At 40.5% G+C, this 27,964-nt stretch overlaps 1 protein-coding gene across 1 annotated transcript in view; it reads left to right on the top strand.

Annotated features, from left to right (window-relative positions):
* Positions 1-27,964, top strand: part of CFAP20DC (CFAP20 domain containing) — a 264,360-nt gene that overhangs the window by 180,533 nt on the left and 55,863 nt on the right. The window contains exon 4 of the mRNA XM_075183331.1: positions 12,245-12,448. Within this exon, the coding sequence (XP_075039432.1) occupies positions 12,245-12,448 (204 nt within the window). The remainder of the gene's footprint in view (positions 1-12,244; positions 12,449-27,964) is intronic.

Raw genomic sequence — 27,964 nt, 5'->3', positions numbered from 1 at the left:
GGCATCCTTCGGGACCACTGAAAGAGCAGACCCCATCCTGGGCGGACACGGAGCTTAATGACGCAAATCACGTTGGGGCTACAGCAGTGACACAATGGCTTCACCACGCCCCCTCCCAGGCTCGATAGCTGACTGGAAGATCACAATAGGGAAAATGGAAAAGTTGGGCAGTATGGAGAAGGCAGATTTTAAGAGGTGTTTCCAGGTTTTCCAGGTGTGTTCACTTCCATTTGTACTTTAGTAGAAAATAGCATTTCTGGACACACGATAGACAATGTAATAAGACTCTTCAAACACAACACACTGCACCATGTCAGACGGTACCAATGTTCTCTGATTCTCATAATTAATTTAGGACAAAATTTAGACTAAACCAAAAAGTATTTTCAGAGACAAATAGAAGTTTAAATTAATGAAAGGTTTTGTCTTAAAGTGGAATCAGGATGGACTTTGATCTGTATGGTAGAACCGTCATGTTTCCTAGAACATCTGCAAAGTGTTTTCAAACATGGGAAGGTTGCCTGAACCTTGGAATGCACTTGCTGGACAAGTAGGAACAACCGGGATCTGCATGTTTTCCAGTTAATAAATGAACATTAATTAAAGCAAATGGCTGGTTGCTATGGTTTCAGTACAGACTTGTGTTCCATTCAACGTTAGTAAGTAGCTCTCATTGTGTGTGCCTTAGTGCATTGATTGTGTGTAACTGTCATGAATAAATTCTACATACTTGTTACCAATGCGCCTATCTTCTAAATAAAAATAATCAGTACCTTAGTTTGGAAACCTTTTCCGAGGTTTGACCCAAAGATTAATATTAAATTAATCTCTTAGAAATAATGGAAAAAAGCAATTTGCTTCTTTCAGTTTTTTGAGTGGAAAATGTTTACTTTACTGCTTTAGTGTATAGTGCATGGTGGTTGTAAAGCACGGCCATGGACTGCAATCTGCTTTTGAAATTCCAGCTTAACAGCAATGGACTAATTAGTAAAAATAACTCTGTTTGCATTCATACAATGCTCTGAAACCCAACATGCTCAAGAGGAATTATTTCCAGCTTGCCCACTTTCCTTCCTTGTGTGTGCATATGAATGTAATGTGGGCACACAAATGCATGTAGGCTGCAGACTGCCCATAACCATGACTGATAGACATTATCCTCCACACTGTAACATCTGAAGACTCATCTGCTTCTTTAGCTAAAATTGACACTTTTTTTCCTTCGAGAGGAGCTGTCCAGCAATTGGGTTCTGCAAACTTAAACACAAAGCAATGGTAGCCAAAAGAGAGAGATTTAGAAAAGTATAGGAAGGTTAGATAAATAGAATCAGGGGTTCTAGTAAGCCATAATACAAACTGAGAATCCAGTAAGAATAGTTAGTCCAATTTAAAGGGAGCAAACCAGTTACCAAATAAACAGTCAAATCCAAGATCGGGATCTCAAAACCACAAGTCTATACATGCAGTAATCTGATTGCTCCTATTTGTATGGAATATCATATGGTTTAGCTCTGCAAGATTGCAACGAATGATGGATGACCAATCATACTGCCGCATAAGAGACCGATTCTGATTGGCCCGTTTATGAAGTAAGCAGGCTTACTTTAACTCATTTGCGCCAGGAGCTTCTAGTGCAGAGTTTCTTAACTCCAGTCCTCATGAACCCCCAACAGCTCATGTTTTCAGGATTTCTTTAATCATGCACAGGTGACGTAGTCTACTTTGCTGGGTCAGTAATTATCCCACCTGCTTCCACAGACAGAAATCCTCAAAACAAGAGCTGTTAAGGGTGCATGAGGACTGGAGTTAAGAAACATTGTCCTAGTGAGTAGTATGTTTCACTGCTTTTGTTTTTTGTTTTGTTTTTTGTTATCCAGTGGATTATGGCAAGAAGATGGTAGGTAAGTATTAATAACATTACACTACAGATATAGCAGAAATGCATAATTTATTAGAACAATAAAGGGGGCACATCTAGTTATTTAATAAAATAATAAAAGGGGGCACAGTTTATTTACTTCATAATAATGGGGGCAGACATTTTTTGCTTAATAATAACGGAGCCACAAGTTGATATTGCAATTACTAAAGCGGGCAAAGGTGATTTCCTCCCCCCCTTCCCCGCTACCCACCAGCCAAGGGTACAAGGAGGGGCCCAGTGCTCCTTAGCACTGGACTGGGCATCTCTAGGTGAGTGGAGCAGAACTCATGCTAAGCAACATGGCCCATTCATGGGGGGGTGGTATCTTGTTTTATCAGGCAAGATAGCGCATGTGGTTTCAGCCATCTCACCTCTCACAACTACCTCTGGTTTTAGCTCTTTTCTGGCAGTTAAAAAAACGAAAAAAAAATTGGGACAGTGATTTCTCAAGTGGCGCTTTGAAAAACTGCCGTTCTTGTGGGGTTTTCCAGCGTTTCAGCCTTTTTGTCAATTGTGTCGTTCACGCTATACAAGAGAAGGGTTTTTTTTATACTTGTTTCATATATCACTATATAAAAAATACAGTATAATAATATCAAAGCTGCGAAATTGGCTTCAACCTACACACAGCAGAGCAGATACTAAGGGGCCTACTTAAGAATTTTACTTGTATTATTGGGACAGCCAACACAGCAGTTTCACCTTGTTGAAGATTGCAAGCTAGATTGAAAAGCAGCATGGTCTCTAGATGTTGTAGCTGTTAACTGAGAACAACCTGTTTTTATTTTTCTTCCTCACCTATAATATCTAAAAAAAAATATATAGTCAGACCATATTAGTTATCTCTTACACTACCTCAGCACTGATAATATATTCATTTAAAGGATAGCTATCATGAAATCATGAAAAAAATATAGGAGATGATGAAAAGTTTACAGCAACTTTTCGGTTAGAATGATTCTAAAACTATTTCTAACACAAGCTTGCAAAATGTTCACAAAGTTCCACTCCCAACCCCATACTTGACAGTGGCGGATCCAGGGGGGGGCGATCAGTATGCTGCCCGGCTGCTCTGATTGTGTTTTAAACACAATCAGAGCAGCGGGACAGCACACTTTCACTGCTGAACGGACCTGCACATACTGTGCAGCCGCCGGCAGCCTTAGACATCAGAAAGGGGGGGGCCTAAATCGCCCCCCCTAAAATGCCCGGGGTAGGACAAATGTCTGGGTCCGCCCCTGATACTTGATAGTGCCTTGCTGCACTGTACTGCCTTACGAAGCTAGTTGTCAGTGTCTGGTCCTTCCCATCGTCAGGAGGGCGAGGTAACTTGATCGCCAGATGTCCTTTGATTTCAATAACTTCACTTGGCCACAACCACAGATTATTAATATAACCATAAACGCTGCTATTTTGATGGCCAATTAAGTTGTTTAAGAACGAATTGCCTACAAATCTGCCGGTTTATTAGCGTAAAAAGATGATAAATACAGGCAGACTATGACTGGACTTATGACCAGATTTTTCTGATAGTGAATGCACTCATCATCCTATAGAGCTAACGGTGCTCCGTCGGATCCAGTATTGAGGTTCAAGCTGCCGGATGTTTCAGATTTGGGCCCATTTGTTCAGTTTCCAAAGAAAGTGTATTTGATAGAGTACTCACTGCAGATGCAGAATGATGCATAGCTGTAAATAAAAATTAAAATGAAGGCTATTTTTTCAAAGCTAGATAATTAACACCGTCTATGGGCTAGATTTATCATACCTTCTAAAAAGGAAAAGTGGAGATGTTGCCCATAACAACCAATCAGATTCTAGCTATCATTTTGTAGAATGCACTAGATAAATGATACCTTGGGGGTAAATGTATCAAGGTGCGAGTTTCCTATAGGTTTGAAAGTGGAGATGTTGCCTATAGCAACCAATCAGATTCTAGCTATTATTTTGTAGAATGCACTAAATAAATGATAACGAGAATCTGAAAAGGTTTGATAAATCTATCCCTATGGGGTCTATTTATGAAGCCTAAAAACCATGCATTTTTATTTTAACATGCATGTCTGGTTTAGGTAAAACTCAGTTATGTTGTTATTTAACATTAGCCTAAAGCAGGAGATATCAGCGAAATCTTCTGCACTAAGCAAACTACAGCAGATCCTATTATTCCCAATGGGCACTGCAGCCTGGACCTATTTACCAAGCTCTGAGAAGCTTAACTTTTCGGAGCTTGTCCCCTGATTTCTAGCGCTATCTAAAGATGGCGTCAGCCGTTCTTCCCTATGGAGAGAGCATCGCAGGAGAGGAATCTTTGTGCACCTCCCTTCACTCCTACTGCTAATGGTGTTCTGAGCACTCGCGGCTTAACGAAACTTAAGTGATCGCAGTTGCGATCACTTTACTATAGACTATTCGCCAGGACAGGCTGCTATCTGAGCCACCGTCCCGGCTAATCAATTTGAATAAATAGGCATGTTAAATAATTTCATATCATTGCCAAGAGAAATGATAATTAACGTGTACAAAATGTGCAGGGTCATAAATAGACTCCTATGTCTTTAACAAGACTTTGGACCCTACCGGCTATTGTTCTCTCACAACAACTTTTTAAGGGCTGGGCACAGAGGGTAAGTTCCAATTTCACAAAGACAGACAGTACCCTGACAGAATGTAAAGCGGAGCCCCAGAGCTGTGTTCAAACAGCAAAAAAACACCAGCAACTTAAGCCTATAAGCGCTTGAGAACAATTTTCAAATAATGCTTCTAAACAAGCCAGCTGACAAGCCTGATTCATCTCATGTATTTTCCCCTGCAATCCTAAATAGCAAGTATAACTTTCTAGGTTATTGCCTATTACTACAAGCTGACTCGTAGTAGGCACTCACATTTGAAGACTTTTGATCACCCCATTCCCTTCCTTGCCTCCAGGTTAAGACTCTTCATTACAATTACAGACTTTCAGTCGACATGTCTTATTATTTGAGATATATCTTGCTGGATGAATAAAATAAAAAACTTGTACATGCTTTTATTTTTATGTTTTATTTCAAATAAAGCAGCAGAGGCATTTTGTCTGTCCTTACAGTATTCATCCAAGAAGAATGTCTATAATGATTGAGCTTTCTATCTATATTAATACCTGTTATAAACAAAGCAAATTAATTCACTAAGAAAGAAGAGCCGGGCACATGCATTGTATACAAGAAAGCCACTTCAAAATTGATTATAGTTGTCTGTGATCTACACAATGCCACCAATACTTTTAGTTGGAGTCCGTAACCAAATGTCAAAGCGAGTTAAGTTTTCAGGATGCTATTTACGCTAGTAAACAAAGTAAAGAAACAATTTACTCTCATATATGGGAGACTTCAAAAGTGAGTTTTTCGTCTCCTTTAGCTGATCTGATCTAGCAATTTTCACTATACAGTATAATATTTTGAGGATTCAATAGGGAAGTGAAAAATCTTATAATTTACTCACTATGCAGAGTGGAGGCGAAGAGGAGTGTTAGAATTGATGGGTGGGAGTAGAGAAACTGCACTCTACTCCTGTTACCTCAATTTTGTTCTGGGCCTGGGCGAATTGCAGAGGTCTTCAAAAAGAAGGGTCAACACTGCAAATATTGACTCTTTGCATAAACTTCATGTAATTGTCAATAAAAGCCTTTGACACTTATGAAATGCTTGTAATTTTACTTCAGTATACCATGGGAACATCTGACAAAAAGGTCTAAAACACTGAAGCAGCAAACTTTGTGAAAACCAATACTTGTGTCATTCTCAAAACTTTTGGCCATGACTGTAGGTGTAGTGTTCTAGTCTAAGACACCCACAATACATTGCAACCAAATAAAGAAAAAACAGTCAGTAAATTCACAGGATAAAATATCAAAAGTCTACCTTTAATCGGGACATGACTAATGGATCCTATACCGGGAAGCACATCAAGAGCCTACCTTTAATGGGGGACTAATGAGTGCTATTCTGAAAGGGCACACAGAAATGGAGCAAATAACATTGTACATGGAGCTATTGACTATAAGGCCATGTGTAGTAAAGTTGTAGGTAGTGTGGCCTAATATATGGGAGAAAATGTAAACACTAAACCACTACCCTATCTAGTGGAAGGGCTCCCATGGGATAGCAGGAAATAAATAGTGGGAAATACTCCTAATGTGCAACAGGTCTAATGTCTGAACTGGAGCCACAGGCCTAAAGTGTGACTGCTTGTGCCCATGGGCCTAAAGCCTAATTGCTGGTGCCCACAGGCCTAAAGCGTGACTGCTTGTGCCCACAGGCCTAAAACCTAATTGCTGGTGCCCAAATGCCTAAAGCGTGACTGCTGGTGCCCAAATATATGATATATTAAAACCTAAGATGTATCAAAGAGCCTTGTGTCCGTCTAACTGTCACAGGCCTAGTTCCTGGAAATGTACCGGTGGACCTTCTGTCTGAATATTAGGAATAAGTGTGCAGACGCACCCCTATGAAAAAGGGTCCCGAAGACCTTGCCTCCTTCTGGCAGCTTTTGTCGGCAGCAGGGGGGAACCGTGATTGCTCAGTGCCTTCCCCTGCTGCTTCTCCTGTTGATCACCTTCTGCTAACTTGATCCCAATGTCTTATTTCTTCTTGGCTTAATCGCGCCTTATTTTTCATCGTCACCGTCTGTGTCGCCATCCCTTCTCCCTTGTTCTCCGGCGTCTTATGTCCTGATTATGGAGGTCTTCTTCCTGGACCTGACATAACCTGCTGTGAGGGGGCAGGGCAATGAGGGAACGTGGTCCCAAAATTCAAAAGGCCTGCGGAAAGCACTGATTGGCTCGCCACAATGGCCTGTAGTTGGTTCAAAAGTAAATCTCTTCAGATTCGCTTTGTCCAAGGCCAGAAGAAGGCACGAATGCTGGAGACTTGTTTGGCGTTGATCAGGTAAGATAGCTTTGGGTCGTCCTTGCAGGGGTCTCCATGTTCGTCCAAAAACTTGGCTACAATAGATAGTCCTTATGTTTGTATGTCTGTGGTGATGATGATGATGATGATTCTCTAATTGCACAGTGCTGCAGAATATGTTGGCACTTTACAAATATCAGGATAAAGAGATCTCACTCAGCTATTCTCCAAGCATGTTGCAAAGTCAAGAGCTTTATTTAACAAAGACAATACCTAAAAATAGATGTAGACCACTTACGCTGCTGAGTGACTGACTTCTAAGCAGTAACTTCATGTAGCCTAGCAATCTGACACCTGCATTCCAAAGATCATTACTGCCTGGTCTTAAATAATCATCACTAATCCCTGAAAACACAGTGCTGCCAAAATGCTTACAAAACTCCACTTATAACTACTTGGTAAACTTTCAGGGTCGCTTTGCCTGCAATGTTTTATTCATGATTTCACAGCGTTCTCTTTGTTGAGTTCAAATATTTTTTAAACTAAGAAATAAAGTGTGGCCCTTTGGGTAATAGTGCCACCATGCAGATAGTTAGTAATTAAACTTTTACACACGTAGAGCTGTAGTCTAACATTTCAGAATTAATGATCTGAGCCAAGCAGATTGCAGGCGTCATTATATTATTCTTTAAACTGGAAGATACAAAAAATTAAGAGTGTAATAAAATGTCTTATAATAACATTAGCTATAGGAAGCCAAAATAGAGTGAACCCATCACCTGTACACAACGCTGGCAGGAACTTGTGACATAGCTAAGGCATACTTGCCAACTTTTATTACCACCTCTCTGGGAGGTCCCGCTGGGGAAGTCAGGTGCCAAGTGTGGGAGGGGCTGTGGTCGATGTGATTGAGTCACTGTGGTCCCGCCTCCTGCTCAGATGCCAGATTCACGAGATTAGCCCCGCCTCTGCTGGGATCTGGAAGCGACATTTCCAGGGACAGATATTTCCTGGAATTCAGGAACAGTTGGTGTCAGTTGCATTGAGTGATGTACCAGCTGCAGCAGCAGTGATGCCCAGTAGTACATATAGGCGTAGTGGTAATGCCCAATATTGCGTACAGCAGCAGAAGTAATAGCCACCAACTCGTCCAGCGGTAGTAGTAATGCCCAGTAATACATACAGCAATAGTAGTAATGTCAGGTAATATATGCAGCAGTAGTAGTGCCCACTAATACGACAGCAGCAATTGTAATGCCAAGTATTACATACAGCAGTAGTAGTAATGCCCAGTAATTTATGGAGCAGTAGTAGTAATGCCCAGTAATATGTACAGCAGTAATTGTAATGCCCAGTATTACGCACAGCAGTAGTATTAATGCCAAGTGTTAATTACACCAGTAGTAGTAATGCCCAGTAATTTATGGAGCAGTAGTAGTAATGCCCAGTAATATGTACAGCAGTAATTGTAATGCCCAGTATTACGCACAGCAGTAGTATTAATGCCAAGTGTTAATTACACCAGTAGTAGTAATGCCCAATAATATATGGAGCAGTAGTAGTAATGCCCAGTAATATGTACAGCAGTAGTAGTAATGTCCAGTAATACTATACACTATTATTATCAGAAATAATAATATGTGATAATATATCAGTAGCAGTTGTAATGCTATGTAATAATATGCTACAAGGATCAGTAATGCTCATTAATAAACCTCAGAAGTAGTAGTAATAATATGCCACCAGCAGTAGCAGTGTGTAGTACAGCACCACCAATAGTGCCACATAATATGTCACCAGTAGCAGTAGTGCCCAGCGTTATGCCACCAGCAATATTAATTAACATGTGACCACATGGTACAGCGTAACAAATACCCAATATGATGCACAGCAATAGTATTAAGGCCCAGTACTAATCCACCCATATGGTGGACAGAGCTTACATTGTTGCTCTGCCGCCTATTCCCCAGGAGTTTTGTCTTGTCTGTAGCGCTAGCAGCGCTCTTTGTCTAACTTCGCATTAAATGAGAGTTACAGCAACAAGGGCAACCATACAGTGTGCCCCCAGGTTAGTGGAGGCGAGGAAAAAGTCTACTAGCCCGCAGGAGGCATACCGTAGGGCCGTATGCAGCCTGCAGCTTATTAGTTGGATAAGCTGCAGGCTGCATACTACTTTAAGGCTTCAAATAGCAGAGTAGGTATTTGTAGGAAAAAATACTAAATCTTGTCTTATATTATTAATATCATTGTTCATTAATTAAATATAAATTGTGCTATTTACGGCGTAGATTCTGGTGCCAACAAACAAATAGATTATTGTTTTGAAAGTATTAGGCTTGACTGCTAAGTATTTATGCTGCACAGCCAATTAGGAAAATATTTTCCTAGAACGGCCCCTCCCCGGAGCAAGAGAGCTCAAAAGGTTGCAGCTTGTGATTGGTTGTCCTGCTCACACCCCTTAACCCCCTCCATCTAATATGTTGGCTAACAATATTATTTTGCTTCTTATGCATTACAGAACCAACTCCCTGAGAAAAACCAATGCATGTATCAGCCCTTGGGGCTCCGACCAGGGGCAGGGGTCACCTTAGGAAAATATTTGCCAAGGTTGTAATGCAGCTTTAAGTGATGCATTATAAATCTCAGCTATTCGCACATTGGTGACATTTCCTCTTTAAAAAGCTGATGCTATTAAATTTGTGCCAGGAATGAAAACATTTATCATTAAAACTCCATGTAACAATGATCTGCTCATGCTTTTAAAATGATGAATGGCTAAGTTAAAAACAAAAATAAAAATAAAAATGCTGCAGCATCTATGTTCTGTTCTGCATGTCCCTTAAATTCTGTGTACACTTACTATAGGGATCAATATTCCTTTTCCAATCTCTATTTGTGGTCTAGTTTTTTGAGTAAGCAGAACAGTTTTGATATTCAAGAATAGACAAGACAGCATAACATACCTGCCTTATGAAGTAGAGATTTGCAGACACAAACCCCCACAGCGCTTTTTAAAATGCCACACACGTTTTTCCAGTATATACTACATACTTGCCAATTCTCCCTGAATGTCAGGGAGACTCCCTGAAATAGGGGTGATCTCCCTCACTCCCTGAAGAGTCTGGCATTATCCCTGATGCTGAGCCAGTACAAGGCGTGGTTGGCTTCACCATCTGTGGCATGATGACACAGTTCAGAAATTGTGTCCTATGTCCATGTATTGATGCCTATGGAGGTGGCCATATTCATGGAGACTAAGATTTAATCAAAGACTGACAGGTAAGACAACATGACTTCAGTAATGGAGATAGAAATGTAAAAGACACTTCAGTCTCTAGAGATTCATTAGCTACTTTTCTTTAATGCATAGTTGCCTACTCTCCCAGAATGTCCGGGAGACTCCCGCATTTCTGGGAGACCTCCTGGTAGAGCAAGGCAACCTCCCGGTTCTCGCCCCCGCAATAGATAACTGGCGTAATTGGTCAAAATGATGCGATTCATTAAACCCCGCCCACGTACACCCACCCTCCCCCAGGATCTCTCTAAAGCCAACAAGGAAAAGTTGGCAAGTATGATATACTAATGTGATGACATCACAAAGCTCCATTTATATAGACATATGTTTCCAAGACTTCACAACAGTGCACTGTGAATTCCACTTGTCTATTATCAGTATATTGATGTGGGGGATTATATCTATAGAAACTATCCCTATGGGAGACAAGCAGGAGAGATAGTCCACCTTACATTAACTATCCATGACCCTCTCTGGATTCTGTAAAGCTATATATAAAGAACATTAACCTCTGGAAACACAGCCACAAATCTTATACACAAGGATATGCTGGGCAGCTGTTGCTTCTTTCCTGAATTAGGTTATTCATTTGATTTGTAAATACTATTTAGCCAAGTGAACATGTTACATAACGTGTAATGATTTTTGGCATTCACAGCAGATCTTTCTTTTTTCAGTTAAACAAAAAAGTGATTCATTTTCCTCCAGACATATCCACCCAGCTTATTCCTAATCTTTCTCTCCATTCTAACAGCCTGTCTATTGAGTTATTTTTAGTCCATAATAGGACTGCATAAATCTTCCTAAAACAGCCAAAGTAACAATGTAAGAAATGTGTGAAAAATTGAGCTCTTGAAACATTAAAGCTGCATAAAAAGCTCAGATATAAAATAATGACATACGGATGATCTTTCTTCGTTCCAAGCAGGATCTAAAGTTTAACAACTTGCAGGGATTGGAGAACCCGTCTTCTAAAGTCTTAGAGAGATGTCCGTGTACAACCCGGATCATTTTCATTTTTAGCATGCGGCACTTTGCTGGGAATCAGAGAGAATCTCACATGCTGGATAATGAACACAAAGTTTGTCCGTTTCCTAATCTTAGAATTTAACTGTTTGAATGCCAACGGTTTTAGCACTATATGTAGAGAATTTAGATAGCACCCGTGTGTTATTGCAAAACACTATTGTTATCAAAACATTATATACTTTCATTTCATTTGATTGGGTACAGCAATTTTAAGATCACGTACAACATAGATACCAACTGTCTGTACATTTTATGGAGAGTCTTGTCCTTAAGCTATCTACTAGAAGTGTAAGGGGTATACACCATGGGTTTATTTTAATTGTATTTCTGTATAAGGTCCTGATTTTGAGTTAGTAGCAAAGCAAAAAAAAGGAGCCAATTTGCACCTGGACAAACAATGTTACAATGCAAGGGGTACAAACTGACTTATTTTTTTGCACGCACTGAAAATACTGGCTGTTTTTTCATGTAGCACACAAAGACTTGATAGCTTTATTTTTACACTGAAATTAAAGTTGATCTATGACATGCCTTATCCCAACTATAAATCTGTCCCTACACTTTAAATTTAAAACCCCCCCCCCCCCCCCCCCAATGCAACATGGTTTTGCCTAGGTGCAAATTTGCTCCTTTTCTTTGATTTGCTCCTAACTCAAAATCAGGCCCTAAATGTTCAGCATGATATACATCCAAAGGTTATCTGCACAGAAAAATCAATTTATCTGTATGTTTTTATTTCTACACATCAGTGGAAGCTGCCATTTTACTTCCTCAGCTGAGGTCAAATAAAACATCTTAATTTGCACCAAAAAAAACCAGCACTTCCATCATTGAAGATTGGGTAAAATACTCTATAAGAAAATAAATTTTAAACAAAGCATCAATCAGTTTTGGGAATACCTCTGTTTTAATTTACAAACAACATTCATTTTATAAATAAATATTTTTATTTTCACAATATTGTTCATTATAATCTTGTTTTTTGTTTCACACTTTTTGTTGGATCTTTACGCGTTGAGATTTACAATACTACTACTGAGTTGTTTATACCGATTTTAATGCATCTGCAGGTGACACATTAAAAGGACCAAAACCTTTGTATTTCTTTGTTAGGAGTATGACTGGAGAAATTACCAAGTAAACCGCCTGAGTGCCTCCGAAATGCAGATGCTAGCCAGTATGAAGAGGCAGCAGAAGGAGGAACTGGAGGGCGAGGAGACTTCTCACGGGTTAAGCCAGTCTCAGATTGACCACTGCAACGTCAGCATGAGTACGAGCAGCGATGATACAACGACCTGGAACTCCTGTCTGCCACCAGTAAGTGCAATCTCAAGCTGATGACTATTACACGCCACTTAAACCACAGTCTATTGACGATGGAGGTTCAGCTTTTTTATTTTATTTTGTCCACTCCCTGTTTTTTTAAGAGGACCTCCAACTTCATATACTAATCTTTATATTTTGCTGCAGCTCTGGGGGTAAATGTATCAAGCTGCGATTTTGCGGCGGTTTTGGAATGCGGAGATGTTGCCTATAGCAACCTATCAGGTTCTAGTTATCATTTCGTAGAATGTACTAAATAAATGCTAACTAGAATCCAATTGGTTGTTAAGGGCAACATCTTCACTTTTCAAACCTGCCGCAAACTCCCAGCTTGATACATTTACCCCCTGGGGTAAATGTATCAACCTGGGGGTGCATGAATCAAGCTGAGAGTTTTCCGGCTGGTTTGAAAAGTGGAGATGTTGCCTATAGCAACCAGTCAGATTCTAGCTGTCATTTTGTATAATGTACTACATAAATGATAGGGGGTATATTTATCAAGCTGAGAGTTTTCCGGCAGGTTTGAAAAGTGAAGATGTTGCCTATAGCAGCCAGTCAGATTCTAGCTTTCATTTTGTAGGTTGTACTACATAAATGATAACTAGAATCTGATTGGTTTTTCAAACCCGCCGGAAAACTCTCAACTTGATACATTTACCCCCTGGAGTAGCCAGTAGTAGAGATATTACTCTTATGGCAGTGATAACAATCTCCTATCCCTCTTATGGTGCTAAAATAAAATATAAACATGTCCATGAACATGAAATAGAACAGCGGACAAATTGGATTATAAAAATGTGCATCCACACAATGTCAGAGGATATGAATAGGAAGCTATGAAAAATGTAAATAAAAAATATTTATTAAAGAATAAGAATAAAATATTCAATATCTACCACTTAGAAGATCTGTTACTTATAATCCTACAGTGTTATTTGTTGTCAACAGATAAATACTTTGTTGCTGTAAGATATTGAGGATAATATAACACACAAAAGGATGACCATTCTATATATGTTTGGCAACATTGAGATGTTGCATATTTTGAATTGCCACATGGCAGCTTCACAAGGACAAACTTAACTCTAAGGGGTATATTTACTAAACTGGGGGTTTGAAAAAGTGGAGATGTTGCCTATAGCAACCAATCAGATTCTAGTTATTTATTTAGTACATTCTACAAAATGACAGCTAGAATCTGATTGGTTGCTATAGGCAACATCTCCACTTTTTTTAAACCCCCAGCTTGATACATTTACCCCTTAGCCTTTTGGTAGTAGCACACATTTCTACCAGTCTACACATACTGCCTCAGCATAAGCTTCTCCACACTTCTGGACAAAGCACTAAGGGGCTGAGTCATTGAGGAATGTAAGGCAAACAAATGAGTAAATGTTCTCCGGGACAAACCATGTTACACTACAAGGGGTGCAACTTAGTTTATTATTTTGCACATAAGTAAAATACTGTCTGTTTTTTCATCTAGCATACCAATATTTGATAGCTTTATTTTTACAGTGAAATTTAGAGTTGATCTAGGACATGCCCTACCCCAACTATAAATCTGTCCCCACATTTTAAATGTACATCCCCCTCCAATGCAACATGGTTTTGCCCAGGTGCAAAGTTACTCCTTTTTTATGCTTTACTCTCCTTAATGACTCTCAGGCCCTAAATGTCCTTGTAGGGGGTATTCCTCTGCACTAATTTCACAAGCTGTTTTCTTGACAGATTCATAGCATGCAGTCAAATGAAACAAAATAATATTAATCAATGCCAAATTAAAATAATACGTTTTTGTTTGTGCCTGCAGTATACTGCTACCAAAATGCTGTCAACTCTAAATAAAATGTCTGGACAAGGGTCATGTGAAGTGTTGGTTAGTCTCTGCATCATCACAACAAGTGTTGTATTATATTGTCCAAAAATGATACTGCACCAGCTGTCATTATTTACTGTGAACTTCAAATATGAATGTAGAATGGAAACATCAAACGGAAGCCGCAAATTTTGAACAATTTTGAATTTGGGTCAACTGGACAGAGAAATCAGGAGATTCTCCAATATATTTGGTAGAGTTTGTCTCTCGAGGAGGTTCTGAGCTAAATGAACTATAGCAGAAACTAGTCCACTCTAACACCATGTTTACGGATTGCACTAGATTTATCATTGCCAATTAGATCATTGTGTATCATACTTGCCAACTTCTAGCAGTCGGCATCCAGGAACTGCCAGGGGAGATGGACCTGCGGGGGGCGGGGCTCAGAAAATCGCATCATTTTGGTGCCAAATGTGAATCGCGGCATTTTGGCTCTAATTCTGCCCGGGCAGATGCGGGAGGCTGCCATACTCTCCCGGGAGTCCAGGAGACCCACCCTGGAATCCGGGAGTCTCCCGGACATTCTGGGCAGGTTGGCAAGTATGTTGTGTATTCATGTTGTCATGGCTCTTTATTTTACCATATATAGGAGAAAGGTGGCTGTATTTTTTCAACTTATATATTTAATACTAAGGTACCCAATCACCGTCCATTTTTAGAACTCACATGTTCTGTGTTACTTTCTGATCTGTAAACAATGTGGTGTTAATAATGACATGTGCCCCACAAGCGTCTATTATTTAAAATGCAGCCTGTTTGCTCTCAGAAATCAACAGGTTTATGTATATTACCAAGGTGCAATGATACTACAGGTTTAAATACAAATACTGTGAATGTAATGGAATCTGTTTTGCTTGAGGCCCTGCCTCTGATTAAAGCATTTTAGTAGTTTCAGACATGCCACGTAAACTCATATATTATCAATCCGTTTCTGCTCCACAGTATTTCATATGCCAGCACTAAACAGTACCTTTCGCAAATTGAGCTGGTCTTATATTCCGTTCAGTAATTTAGGAAGTCCATTGCAGATAGGTGAGACAGTGCTGCCATAAGCAATAAAAATTCATCAAAATAATTCAAGTGATCATGACTATTACATCAGTATTAAACACATAACATTTTGTGGTGTATGTTCCTCAACCACATATCATCATGATCACACCAGATTCATGTGTACTGAGTGGCTCATTTATTTTGCTCTTCCTGTGTAATTGACTGTTCAATAAGTGATGATGTCATATGTTCAGACAATGATATTTAAAGTAGGTAGATGTGTGCTGTATGATTCTGTGTTTGTGCAGTTCAGTAGTAGGAGCGCAATATTAAAGATTTGTGACTTTGGACATGGCATGGTAGTGGGCGCCAGGTGCCCTGGCGCAAGTGTAACGGGGATTTCGACTATATGCTGAGATTTTCACCAAGGATAACGGCACATGTATACTGGGAATGGGCCAACACTATAATATCATCCCGTTAGTGGTGAACTATCAGCTAAGCAGAATAGTGGTGAAAGAGTCATATCAGAGCTCTGATTTGTCTTAACTTGTTCCACTCTTGTCAAAAAAACCAAGAAGGCGCATTTGCAGGTGTTCAAGGAATATAAATCTGGAGTATTGTCTTGTCGGGTGAATACCAATTCCTGCTGTTGAATGGACAAGAACATGAGAAATGCTTCATAAATTCATGCATCTAACCTTTTCGTAAACAAAGCTCGTCGTTTATTGGTTTAGGGTGTGTTTTAGTTGTACTCTTTAGGTTGTTTGGAGTGAGTCGATCAATATTTGAATGTCCCAGGACGTCTGAACATTGTTGCCGACTAGACAAATCCCTTCATGGCAGCAGTGTGGCCACAAGACTAGAATAGTCATAACAGTGAATTCAGCTTGATACTAGTGGCTTCAGATCTCAATATATTTGAGCATCTGCGGAAAGAGATAGAAAAAGTTATTAGAGAAGATTTTCACCACCAGCCAATCGGCAACCACTGTTGGACACATTGGAGTAAAGATTGACCAGCTGAACTGGGGACGGGGCTTGATGAATCGCATCATTTTGGCTCCACCCCCTAAAAGATTGTCACAATTTTGGCCAATTACAGCAGGGGGTGGGGCTAGGATGACGCAATATTTGCACCATTAAGCCCCCCACCCTCCCCCCCCCCGCCACTTATCTGTTGCGGGGGCGAGAACCAGGAGGTTGCCCTGCTCCCCTGGGAGGTCTCCCAGAAATGCGGGAGTCTCCTGGACATTCTGGAAGAGCAGGCAACTATGCATTAAAGAAAAGTAGCTAATGAATCTCTAGAGACTGAAGTGTCTTTTACATTTCTGTCTCCATTACTGAAGTCATGTTGTCTTACCTGTCAGTCTTTGATTAATTCTTGGTCTCCATGAAAATGGCCACCTCCATAGGCATCAATTCATGAACATAGGACACAATTTCTGAACTGTGTAATCATGCCACAGATGGCGAAGCCAACCACGTCTTGTACTGGCTCAGTATCAGGGAGAATGGCAGAGTCTTCAGGGAGTGAGGGAGATCACTCCTATTACAGGGAGTCTCCCTGACATTCACGGAGAGTTGGCAAGTATGGGTGTACCACAAGAGTGCAAAAGTAAATGCCGGCTTTGCAAGCCTCATATTTAAGAGATCCAAAGGTGAGATGATTGAGGAAACTTGGAGGCGAGCTCTTTGTTTGCAAAGCTTTGTTAAAATGTATTCTTTCAATAGACATTTGTTTGAGATATTTATAAAGCACTTAAGACGAACGCCAGGTAAAAAATTGCGCACAGATTAACACTGTACCTCTATGTAACTTAGTATTTGTGTGACTATTCACATTAAATATTATCTAATACTATATCATTGGTGGAGATCTCTCAGCGTTATTGTTGTGTGTTTTATTATTTAAGTTCAATTTGTAAAGTCACTTGGTCAAAGAATGTATTAGTTATATTGTTTTGTAAGGTTTCAAACAAAAGTACATTATCTCCCTGGAGAAATTTAGGCCAAATTCACTGCAGATTTTATGGAACATTAAACAAAATCATTTATCTGTTTTATAAGTGTGTTGTTTTATCTCTCTGCATCTCAAAGATGACTTAACGGCTAATAAAATACCTGTGTAGGCTGATCAGACTGAGTTTTCTTTGCAAACAGAAGTAATGAACAGGACCTCCAAAATATTTATAAAGCAGTGATGTGTCTGTGTGTTTTCCAAATTTGGCTATCTTTCCACAATGGTGAAGGCCCTGGTCAATGCCTTCTAAGGTTGTTTTATGTCCAAGGTGTTACAATGGCCGCTCAAAGAAAAAAGAAAGTATATGCTTGCACCTGTATTAGCATACCCTCCGTTTGTTCCCATAATGCTACTCGTAGGGACTAAAATAACCCACCTGGACATGGGAATTATGTCCTGTCTATAATAATAAATACACACAGGCAACTGAATAACTGAGCCCACTAGCCGAGGTCAGGGACATTAGAAGGTAGGATATCTGAGGTCAGGATTAGAGAGAGCAAACTGGTTGAGGTCACTAGATGAATTCAAGTATTGGAGAGTGGTTAGACAGGCAAAACTTCAGCAAATGAGTAGCATGGTTCTCACAGCAGATGCTCATAACTAATACCTTGTCAGGCAGGCACTAATGAGGCAAGATATCATAATCCTGTGACAAATGTAAAAATTCTCAGTTGAAACACAAACTTATGATGCCATTGTGTAATGACATCACACACCACAATGCCAGGACATACCTATGATGTCACAGCTCGAGTGAAGAGGTGGGGCCTAGTGTACTCAAGGGAACCATTCAAGCGAGTTAGATATTGTTACAGTTCCTCTTTGGATTGATAAAGATATCTTAGCTGCAGTTAGATAAAGTAAATGTTTCATCATTAAGTATTATAGTGATCAAGATCACAGCCTTTAATATAATGGTTCACTGGAACTAGGGAATGTAATTTACAACCTGATTTCATGGACTTGACTGTCAAATTGTGCCACCAGATATACAAACATTTTCATCCTGGAATCTTTGTTGGGAAAGAAATGCTGCAACATGGGGTGAAGATGATCAGTTAGTGACATTATGTGGCCATTAGCATGGAGCTTGTCATGGTGTGTACCCTACAGCATCACAGAAACATCACTGTTGGATACAAGCACCGATCATGGTGAAAGATGATTCACCTGACCATATCACCTGCGTTCACTGCTTGGGATTCTGTTGACTGTGCTTTTTTGATCCCCTGAACTTGCAAAATTGCATTGCCAGGTGTGATGATTGGTTTATGTGCTGCAACTTGAGTATGATATCCTGGTTCCTAGTGGTCTCTGGCCGCTTTTGTCACAAATCTTGCAGTCAATTGAACTGCACTTCCTCACCTGTTTTACCTTGCACTTCAAATTGATGCAGAGATTTCATGATCTTAGAGTATATATTTCAACTCATTGTTACCCTTTGTTGAAGAATAATTTCTCTTGGAGTTTCAAGCTCACATCACCTTAGATAACATTACCAGCTCCTGCCAAACATGCCCCAACAAGCACCTCTTTATTAAAGTCACTGAGCGACTCTCCTACAGTAATGCTGAGATGTTATTTGCCTAATTAATGTATAGAAGCCCTTGCTTTAAATATGCTTGGTGCCTTCATTTACCCAGGTTTTTCCACTTTTGTCCACTGCCTGTATGTTTCTTACACTAAGGCTAGCATATTTTGTTTTTCCTAACTAGACAATAATATTTCCTGCGTATACTGGGACCTCTCTGTTGCACCAAGTGCATTTAAAATCAGATTGATAGAACCATTAGAAGCTCACTTTAGAAAGAGCAGTGACAGCAGCAGCTGTAAATTTAGGCCCGCTCTATGACATTAATATTCCATTATGTGGCCAAGAGCTTCCACTCATTGATTTTGTATACTGTCCTTCTGACCTTTCACTTGGCCCTACGAGTGGCAGTAAATCACCAATTGAAAGCATAAATGTGCCATTAAAAATATGATTTTCCCTGTGTTAATCATGTTAAGACTTTAAGGCCGGGCAGCAAGGATACTACTGGTAACCAGGGCCATGTTAAGCTCCAAGCGGTCCAGTAGATGCAGAAGCACACCTTAAGCACTGAAGATGTAAAAAGCACAAAAACAAATATATGTACAATAACCTGTGCAATAAAAGTAGAATGAAGATGATGGTCCTGAATCATCAAGAAACGTAAATGCTGACTTTATGCATATAATCTGCAAATTTGATCAGCGCATGCCCAGAACCGGACCAACTAAGCGCAGCAACGTTAAATTCATCTTCATGCGCAATGGACACTTACTACAGCATATGATTTCTGGGAGGGAAAGGGGTGGAGAAGGGGTGTTTGCCCGTTGTCAGTGTACAGTAAGGGTGTGCCAAACTCGAGCGCACGCAGCCACATCCCATTCAAACTTTGAGCATTTCAAAGCTACTTGTTTTTCTGCCGTATCTCTTGCTCCAGCTACAGGGCTAGTCTAAGTCCTGATTACTAGTGATGATGGCCATGTATGCTAGAACATGTGTTTGTAATCAGGAGCTACTGTAAAAATGTATTTTAACAAGTACAGTAGACATTTAGAGCATCCTATTAAATGTAGGTCATGGTGGAAAAAAAAATTAAAAGAAAACAACACTTTTTTTTAACTGTTTTATTACTAATGTCTATATTATTAACAGGTGACATTAATTGAATTAATATTTTTACATACAGGTATTGGACGTATCTTGCAGTGTCTTGTGTAGTAGAGCTGAGCAGACCTACACATCCATCAGTGCACGTATCTTCAGATCCGTTCCTTGTAGAATTCGGGCATTAGTTTGCCCAAATCCTTTAAGACAAACGCGTGTTGCGCCCCGGTTTTCGTGCCTTGATGAATCAGACTCTATGTTTTTAGAGCACATTTTGATCAGATTGTGACTGCCCATCTACTGCGAAAAATGTGACCTCTTCCAAATGGGCACCTACACTAACAGTCTGTTTGTGGAACAAGAGACTTTTATTTCTTATTGGCTTTTCCCTACATACTACATATAATGTTGGTAGCAACCTGGCTATATGCTGCATTAATCAAAAACACTGTTTGGATAGACTGGTTGGGTGCTGGGTGAAAATGAGGGCAGTCATGAACCAATACATAGGGGACTATATCTTAAAGGGAGAAAAGCCCTAGATCTGGGGAAAATAGGAGTTTCCAATGGAGTTAGCGTTTCTCCCTAATTATCAAAGCCCCCGGGCTAGTAAACACTATCTCCAGGTTTATTTTTCACCGAGGGGTTACACAACATTTGGGGAAGCCTATCTAACAAGGACAGCAGTGGTACAAGTACCACTGCTATCCAACTTTTGCCATACCCAGGGTCAGCAATAGAAAAGATGCTTTATTTATCATTTTTTATATTTATCTTTTAGACTTATTTTTTTTACTTTGACTTGGAACTGGAATCACAAGTCATGCATGCACAGACAGACCCCAGATTGGCTGGCAAAGCGATAAGAGTCCTCTTACATCTGCCAGCCAGTATTGCCGGAGTGCTGAACATCACTCAGCTGCCTAAGGCCAGGGCAAGGTTTTGCGGTGCCCTAGGCCAAATTTCAGCCTACCTCCCCTGCTGCCCTCAATGCCCTCTTGAGAGCCCATCACACACACTGTTGAAAATAAATTAATACAAATTGTACAAAAATACAAAATACATTTATTATTCAAGAACAAATGCAGGATTTCTAGAGATGGGTTTCTGCGCCATACAGCCAGAGATGGAATAACCATTATGCAAGTAGAGTGGCTATTTAGACCAGGCTAGACTGCTTTCCAATCTATTCCTATCCCCTTCAAACGCATGTGCAATGGCACGTACACTATTAGGTTAGGTGCACACAGCTCATAGTGCCTGGAAACCCCCCTCCAAGCCTGGGACACTGTATAACTGAGGTGACTGGACCCTGCTCCCACTTCACACGGCTCTGCTTGAAAAGGGAGAGCTGTGTGTACCTAACAGTAGTGCATGCAGCATTGCCCATGTGTATTATGGGGATAGGAAGAGTTGGAGAGCAGCCAAGCACTGTCTAAAATTATAGCTACGCCCCCATACATGCTGGTCACGCCCACTGGCAGCGTGGTGTTGAAACCCCTTCTATAAATCCTGCGTTTGCCCCGGCACCCAACTGTCCTTGCAATAGAGACAAAATCCTGACAGAGCTAGACAGTCTCCCAAAATCGGGACTGCCCCACCAGAACCAGGACAGTTGACATGCTATCCTGCTCTCTCCTACCTATTTTTGAAGCTTTTACTACCTTCTGCTGCTGGTGTCTTAAGCTCAGTTGCGGTTTGTTGGGATCCTGGAATGTTGAAGCCTGTTTGGAAAAAGGGATAGAGGTACATGAAATATGTAAAGTTTAGTAATGAGAGAATCTACTAGGCTTCCCTCGTCCAAACCAGCCCCAACATAAAATCACAAAACTATATCATGACCATATTCAACTAATGGCCCCTAAATCATCCCAGCACTATACATTTATAGTGCTATTACCCCGCCTTAAATTAATAGGTGTCACTAATGTGGTACTATTATATTAAAGCCCCCACATTCACATAAATAGCCCACACTAATAAATTATTAGTTCCCATCCATCATTAAATTGTTAACCCCTTGCAAAACTAGTCCAAAAGCTGAGAAAGGCATTAAAAATGTCAATACAAAACGTATTTTATAACTTGTAATTGTATCTTGTTTTGTGCAGTGAAATGTTACCCTACCATTAAATTAATATACAGCTGCCCATCCCAATTGCTTCTGCAATAATTAAAACAATTATTGTATTATTCTTATTAATCCAGAAAATAATTTAGACTCATTATAAATGCATAATGAACAGCAATAGACTACATTGTAAATATCAACTAGCTGCACAAATCCAGATAATTGCTTCTGGTTTTTATGTAATATCTTAAGTAATTACTGCTGTTGTAATAGCCCAGCTGCCCATCCCAATTACACTAAGAGGACTCATCTCCCCCCGCACTTAACGTCTTCCATACTGATGTCAGCATAGGAGAGAGTGCTTGACTGGTCCTGCGGACAACCATAGAGTACGTCTTCTCCTCCTCTAGGGGCGGGGCTTGCATAAAGAGGCTGGTGCGGGCTTTCATACTTGTGTGGCTTGGAGAGGAACTGCGGCCTCTCCTAGAGGAAAGTCAGGCCGGGTAGCTTACAATGATGTGCGGCAGCCGGCGGCTTTTGAAGTTACTTTAATTACGCACCACTTCTGCCACCAGCCACTACTGTTGGTGTATGTGCTGGTCTTATTTACCAGTATTTATTCTTATTCTGTATGAATGGACAACTGCATAGTACTGCTTATTTTAAATGGTTCCTTGCCCGTTTATGCAGAGCACTGCTACACTGCTGACTCTAGACATCAACACATGAAAACCATAACCACATTGCAAATGTAGCAGAATTGCGTTTTGTGTATAAATAAAGCACATTGTATGATATGTTCCTGAATTTTATTTTCTATAGACCAGGAAAAGTTTGTTGTCTGACTTTTAAATTACTACAGTTTTGGGTTGATTGTTCGCTATGTCCACTTAAAGAGCACAGTGTGTATATTGGTAAGCACAGGTTTGTGATCGCGGCTATTCCAGTTTTGCCTTTCTCCAAAATAATCATATTCTATGTATATACATACTCTACAACAAGCAGTATACACTAAAGTATGTGGACACCCGAATATCCCATCCATATGTGCTTGTTGAACATCTTCCTAAACCATGGCCATTAATATGGAGTTGGTCCCACCCTTTGCTGCTATAACACCCTTCACTCTTCTGGGAGGGCTTTCCACTAGATTTTGCAACATGGCTAAAGGAATTTATCCATTTAGCCACAAGAGCATTAGTGAGGTCAGGCACTGATGCTGGGAGATAAGGCTGGCATGTAGTCAGCGTTGCAATTCATAGCAAAGGTGTTCCATGGGGATGAGCTCAGGACTCTGTGTAGGGAAGTCAAGTTCTTCTACACCAATCTTGGGAAACCACTTTTTTTATGGACCTTGCTTTATGCATGGGGATATTGACATGCTAAAACAGGAAAGGGCCTTCCGCAAACTGTTGCCACAAAGTTGGAAGCACATAAGCCTCTAGTATGTCATTGTAGGCTGTATCTTTCCCCCCACTGAAGCTAAGGGGTCTAGGCCAAATCATGAAAAACAACCTCAACAATAATTCCTCCTCCACAAAACTCTACAGTTGGCATACACCAAACCCTGATTGGTCCATCAGACTGCCAGATGGTGAAGCGTGAGTCACTCCAGAGAATGCATTTGCACGACCCCAGAGTCCAGTGGAGGTGTGCTTTACAACACTCCAGTCGACATATGGCATTGTGCATGATGATCTGAGGCTTGTGTGCAGCTGCTCAGCCATGGAAACCCAACCCAATTTGGAACTTGACAGTAAGTGTTGCAACCGAGGATAGGCGATTTTTATGCCCTACACACTTCAGCTTTTGGCGGTCCCGCTCAGTGTACTTGTGTGGTCTACACTTTGCGGCTGTTCTTTCTCCTACAAGTTTTCACTTCACAATACCAACGCCTTTTATTATCATTTATTTATAAGGTGCTGACCTACTACACAGCGCTATACGCTGAGAGGATCATGATATAAAGAAAAGCTAATAATGGCTGTCTCCACAGGCAGATGCCTAAGCTTGTACTGGAGGGGAGGTGCCATAGTAGTCCCTTCTGTCATACTTCTCTCCTCTGTGCTGCTTACCGATGGAGTAAGTCTCTAGGAAGCAGCACTTGTGCACCAATGTGTTATCCGAGTGCCATCTAATCTCTGTTATTATGTAACTTGGAAACAGCCAATCCAGGCCTATCTATTTTTCGGGAGCACAACCTCAGTACGCCTGCTCCAGAGCTGAGCTTAGCCAGGCTCCCCAGCTGCACTAATGTATCCTTTTATTTTGCTATGCATGGCTTTGTGTTTCATGTACAACATACAATAAAATACATTTTTAGTTAACAGATAGCGGATCTGCAGAACTCTTCATCAAGGAGTATGGTATTTATTGTGCAATGAATTAAAAACCTTATAAACCAGTCTTAAAATCCACAACCTGAAAGAATAAAGCATTATGACTTAACTTACAGAGTGCAAAATGGCCAAGGCGCAGCACAAAATCCTCAAAAACAAACAAATGTTTGTGAAGGAACAAATGTTTTTGCGCCAGCCCGGGAATTTCAAAAACAAGATATCATTTTGTGCAGTGCTATATATATATATATATATATATATATATATATATATATATATATATATATATACTATATAACTAATAACTAATGTTAATATTCATAAACCTCTACCCCTGTTATTCAACCCCCCCCCCCCCCCCTGGTTATTTACCACCACCGAACCCAGGTTCGTCATCAACCCCCTAGCCTGGTTATTCAAGAACCCCACTTTGGTCATTCTTCACCCTTTATTTATCTCTCCTCCGCCACATCTCTTCATCTCTTATTTGACACAGTAGAAGTAGCCGGTATAGGAGCTGGAGCCCATTCCTACATCTGATCACATGGGGCAGCATGGTAGCTAAGTGGTTAGCACTTCTGCTTCACAGCGCTGGGGTCATGAGTTCAATTCCTGACCATGGCCTTATCTGTGTGGAGTTTGTATGTTCTCCTCGTGTTTGCATGGGTTTCCTCTTGGTGCTCCAGTTTCCTCCCACAGTCCAAAAACATACTAGTAGGTTAATTGGCTGCTATCATTATTGACCCTAGTCTCTCCCTCTGTGTGTGTATGTTAGGGAATTTGGACTATAAGCTCCAATGGGGCAGGGACTGATGTGAGTGAGTTCTCTGTACAGCGCTGCGGAATTAGTAGCGCTATATAAATAAATGGTGATGATGATGATGATGCTGCAGCTCCCAGTCACTGATAGGCTGAGACCGCTGTGATGAGGTACCTGGGAGCTGCTCATGTGATCAGATGCTGAGAGGGACTCCTCTAACTGTCACTTCAACTATGGAAGCTAAGAGGAGCATTGGTAGAACAGGACAGCATGCCGGCTTTAAACTGTTACACCTCCTTCCCCTCCCTCCACCGGTGAGGGCGAATGGGGTTTATCACTATAATATGCTGCGGGTGCTCAGTGCAGAGGTAAAACCACTCAGTGCCTCTGCTGTATCTGCTCAGCTGTCAATCACCCCTGGAGACCCCAGTGTGGCAGCTAGTGCCCAGAGCACAAGCTCTGACTAATCCAGCCATGCTATGCCCCTGGGAGTTCATCTTGGTGCGCACTGGGCAGACCATACGAATGCACCAGTCCAGAATCAAGGCGATTCATACTTTACAGAGGTTTCTCATAAAAACCAAACAGCAGTACCAGGCCTACATTTTATTTGCAGTGTTAACCCTTTACATATCAACAAAATTACTCCATTATTCCAGAATGGGTTAATTTAAGAACTGGTACCTATGATACAATATTTTTATAGACGTGGTTTCCAGAACGATACGTGGCCAGAAGAATAAATATAAGAATTATATTCTTGAAATGTACAAATGTGCGATAGGAAGATAGGATCTACAGCTCGGCTTAACTTTGACATATCACCGGGTTTTTATTTATTGCAATCTGATATCTATGTGTAAAGCATGGCTTAAAAACAACATTATTATGTTCTATGGAAGATTCTTTGTTTAGCAGAGTTACCATCACAGACAAGAAAAAAGTACTGAATAAGACATTTCTGTAAGTTTCGGCCTGGACTGCAGCCTTGTCTTTGTGTATTGTACGCCAACAGCTCCACCAATAGGCCATATGATGAATTCCAGGCAGCTATGCAGTATCTATATTAGACATGATCAGTTTATAAGGTCATGTGAGCTAGTTTGTGAATCTGAGGTAATTATTGTATTTCAGGTCTCTGTTCCACTTATCTGTGCTTCATTAACACATACTGATTATACAAGGCGAGTGTATTTTAACAATCCTGAATAAAGGTGACCAGACTGCAGCCACAAAAAAACTTACAACACGGGCAGTGTTGGTAATGTACCAGAGACTTTTATTTCTAGCCAAATGTCAAGTATACGATTATTTGTAGGTTCTAATCAGAGCTCTGACCTTTGCATTGTCCTATTGTATTCTTTGAATTGCATCCCCATTAGTATTGAAAGAGTTAGTTATATGTCAGATGTGTAATACAAAGTAACAGAACAATTCCTTGGAAAAGCAATGTTCTCTCTTGTATTTTAAAATGAAATAAACTACACTAGCATTGTTTTATGGAACCTTCAGTTTATATATAAATGCCCCCCACATACATCTGCCATATGTGTTACACCTAGCAACAAAAAAAAGAGGGACATTTGTGTTGTGATTCTTGGAGGGGTATAATTGACAGCCCTTGTTTTCTTTTTAAGCAGTAACCATACTTCTTGACAAGCCAGGACACTACCCAGAAAGGGGGCATGGTCACAACACTCCTCACCTCACCTCCCCTGAAAATACTTCTGCACCTCATGTCCAGTAGGGGTGGCACCCGTTCACCATTGCTCTGCTGTGCAGAGCCTCGTTGAGTGGAACATACCTCCCAACATTCTGGCAGTTGGGACAGTCCCCTAGAATCAGGACTGTCACGCCTAAAGCGGGAAAGTTTGGAGGTATTTATTGAACATTATACATTAAAAACCTATTTAATAACATGGGGCCTCATTCATTAAGGAACGTTAAGTAAAAAAATTGAGTAAGTACTAAGTAGTCTCCTGGACAAAACCCTGTTACAATGCAAGGGATGCAAATTAGTTTTCTATTTTGCACATAAGTTAAATACTGTTGTTGTTCATGTAGCAAGGTCATGCAACATGGGTTAGGTTTTGAGCATAGTTTGTGTGCAGGACTGGACTAACATAAGAATATAGTAGCGCATAGATGCCACTCTGATAGTTTGGCAGCAGGTAGAAGGTATTGAAGAATAGGCAACAGGACAAGCATCTGCAGAAGCACTACTAGAGTTATAGCCAGCAGGATACTATTTCAAGAATATCTCTAGCAGAATGCCGCACCGGATATATAGCCAGCAGTTTACAGTGCTAGGAATTTGCAAGCAGAATATAGCATCAAGAATATGCCAGCAGGGTACAACACCAGGAATGGTCAGCAGGACACAGCATCAGGAATTACAAAACCAGTAATATAGCTGCAATGGGAAATTCAGCACTCCATACTACAGGAACACAGGGACTATGAGGAAACAGCAATTGGAAGCAGCTAGTAGAAACTAATATGCCAGGAACATACTTCGACTAGGAGTCAAAGATAAATGCTCTGACACCCTAATGGTGCACAGAGCTAGTTTATATTGTGGAGAATAGACAGTTGGCAGAGAGGAAATGCATTTGGTCACGTGACCCAAATTTACTAAGGATCGGCATGCATGTCAGAAACAGGAACCAGGAAGGTGGCGGAAGGAAGAGGACATGGTGGCGCCGTGAAGAAGAAGTCATTAAATCTGCCTGTCGCAGGGACTGAAGAACAGCAAGAAGACGATTAAAATGTGCATTCTAGTGTTCAATGTAGATGATATAATAAAG

The sequence above is a fragment of the Mixophyes fleayi genome, chromosome 8 (genome assembly GCF_038048845.1).
Source record: "Mixophyes fleayi isolate aMixFle1 chromosome 8, aMixFle1.hap1, whole genome shotgun sequence".
In the NCBI taxonomy this organism is placed as follows: domain Eukaryota; kingdom Metazoa; phylum Chordata; class Amphibia; order Anura; family Limnodynastidae; genus Mixophyes; species Mixophyes fleayi.
The sequence above is the reverse complement of the archived record's forward strand: the minus strand, read 5'-3'. Positions and strand labels throughout refer to the sequence as shown.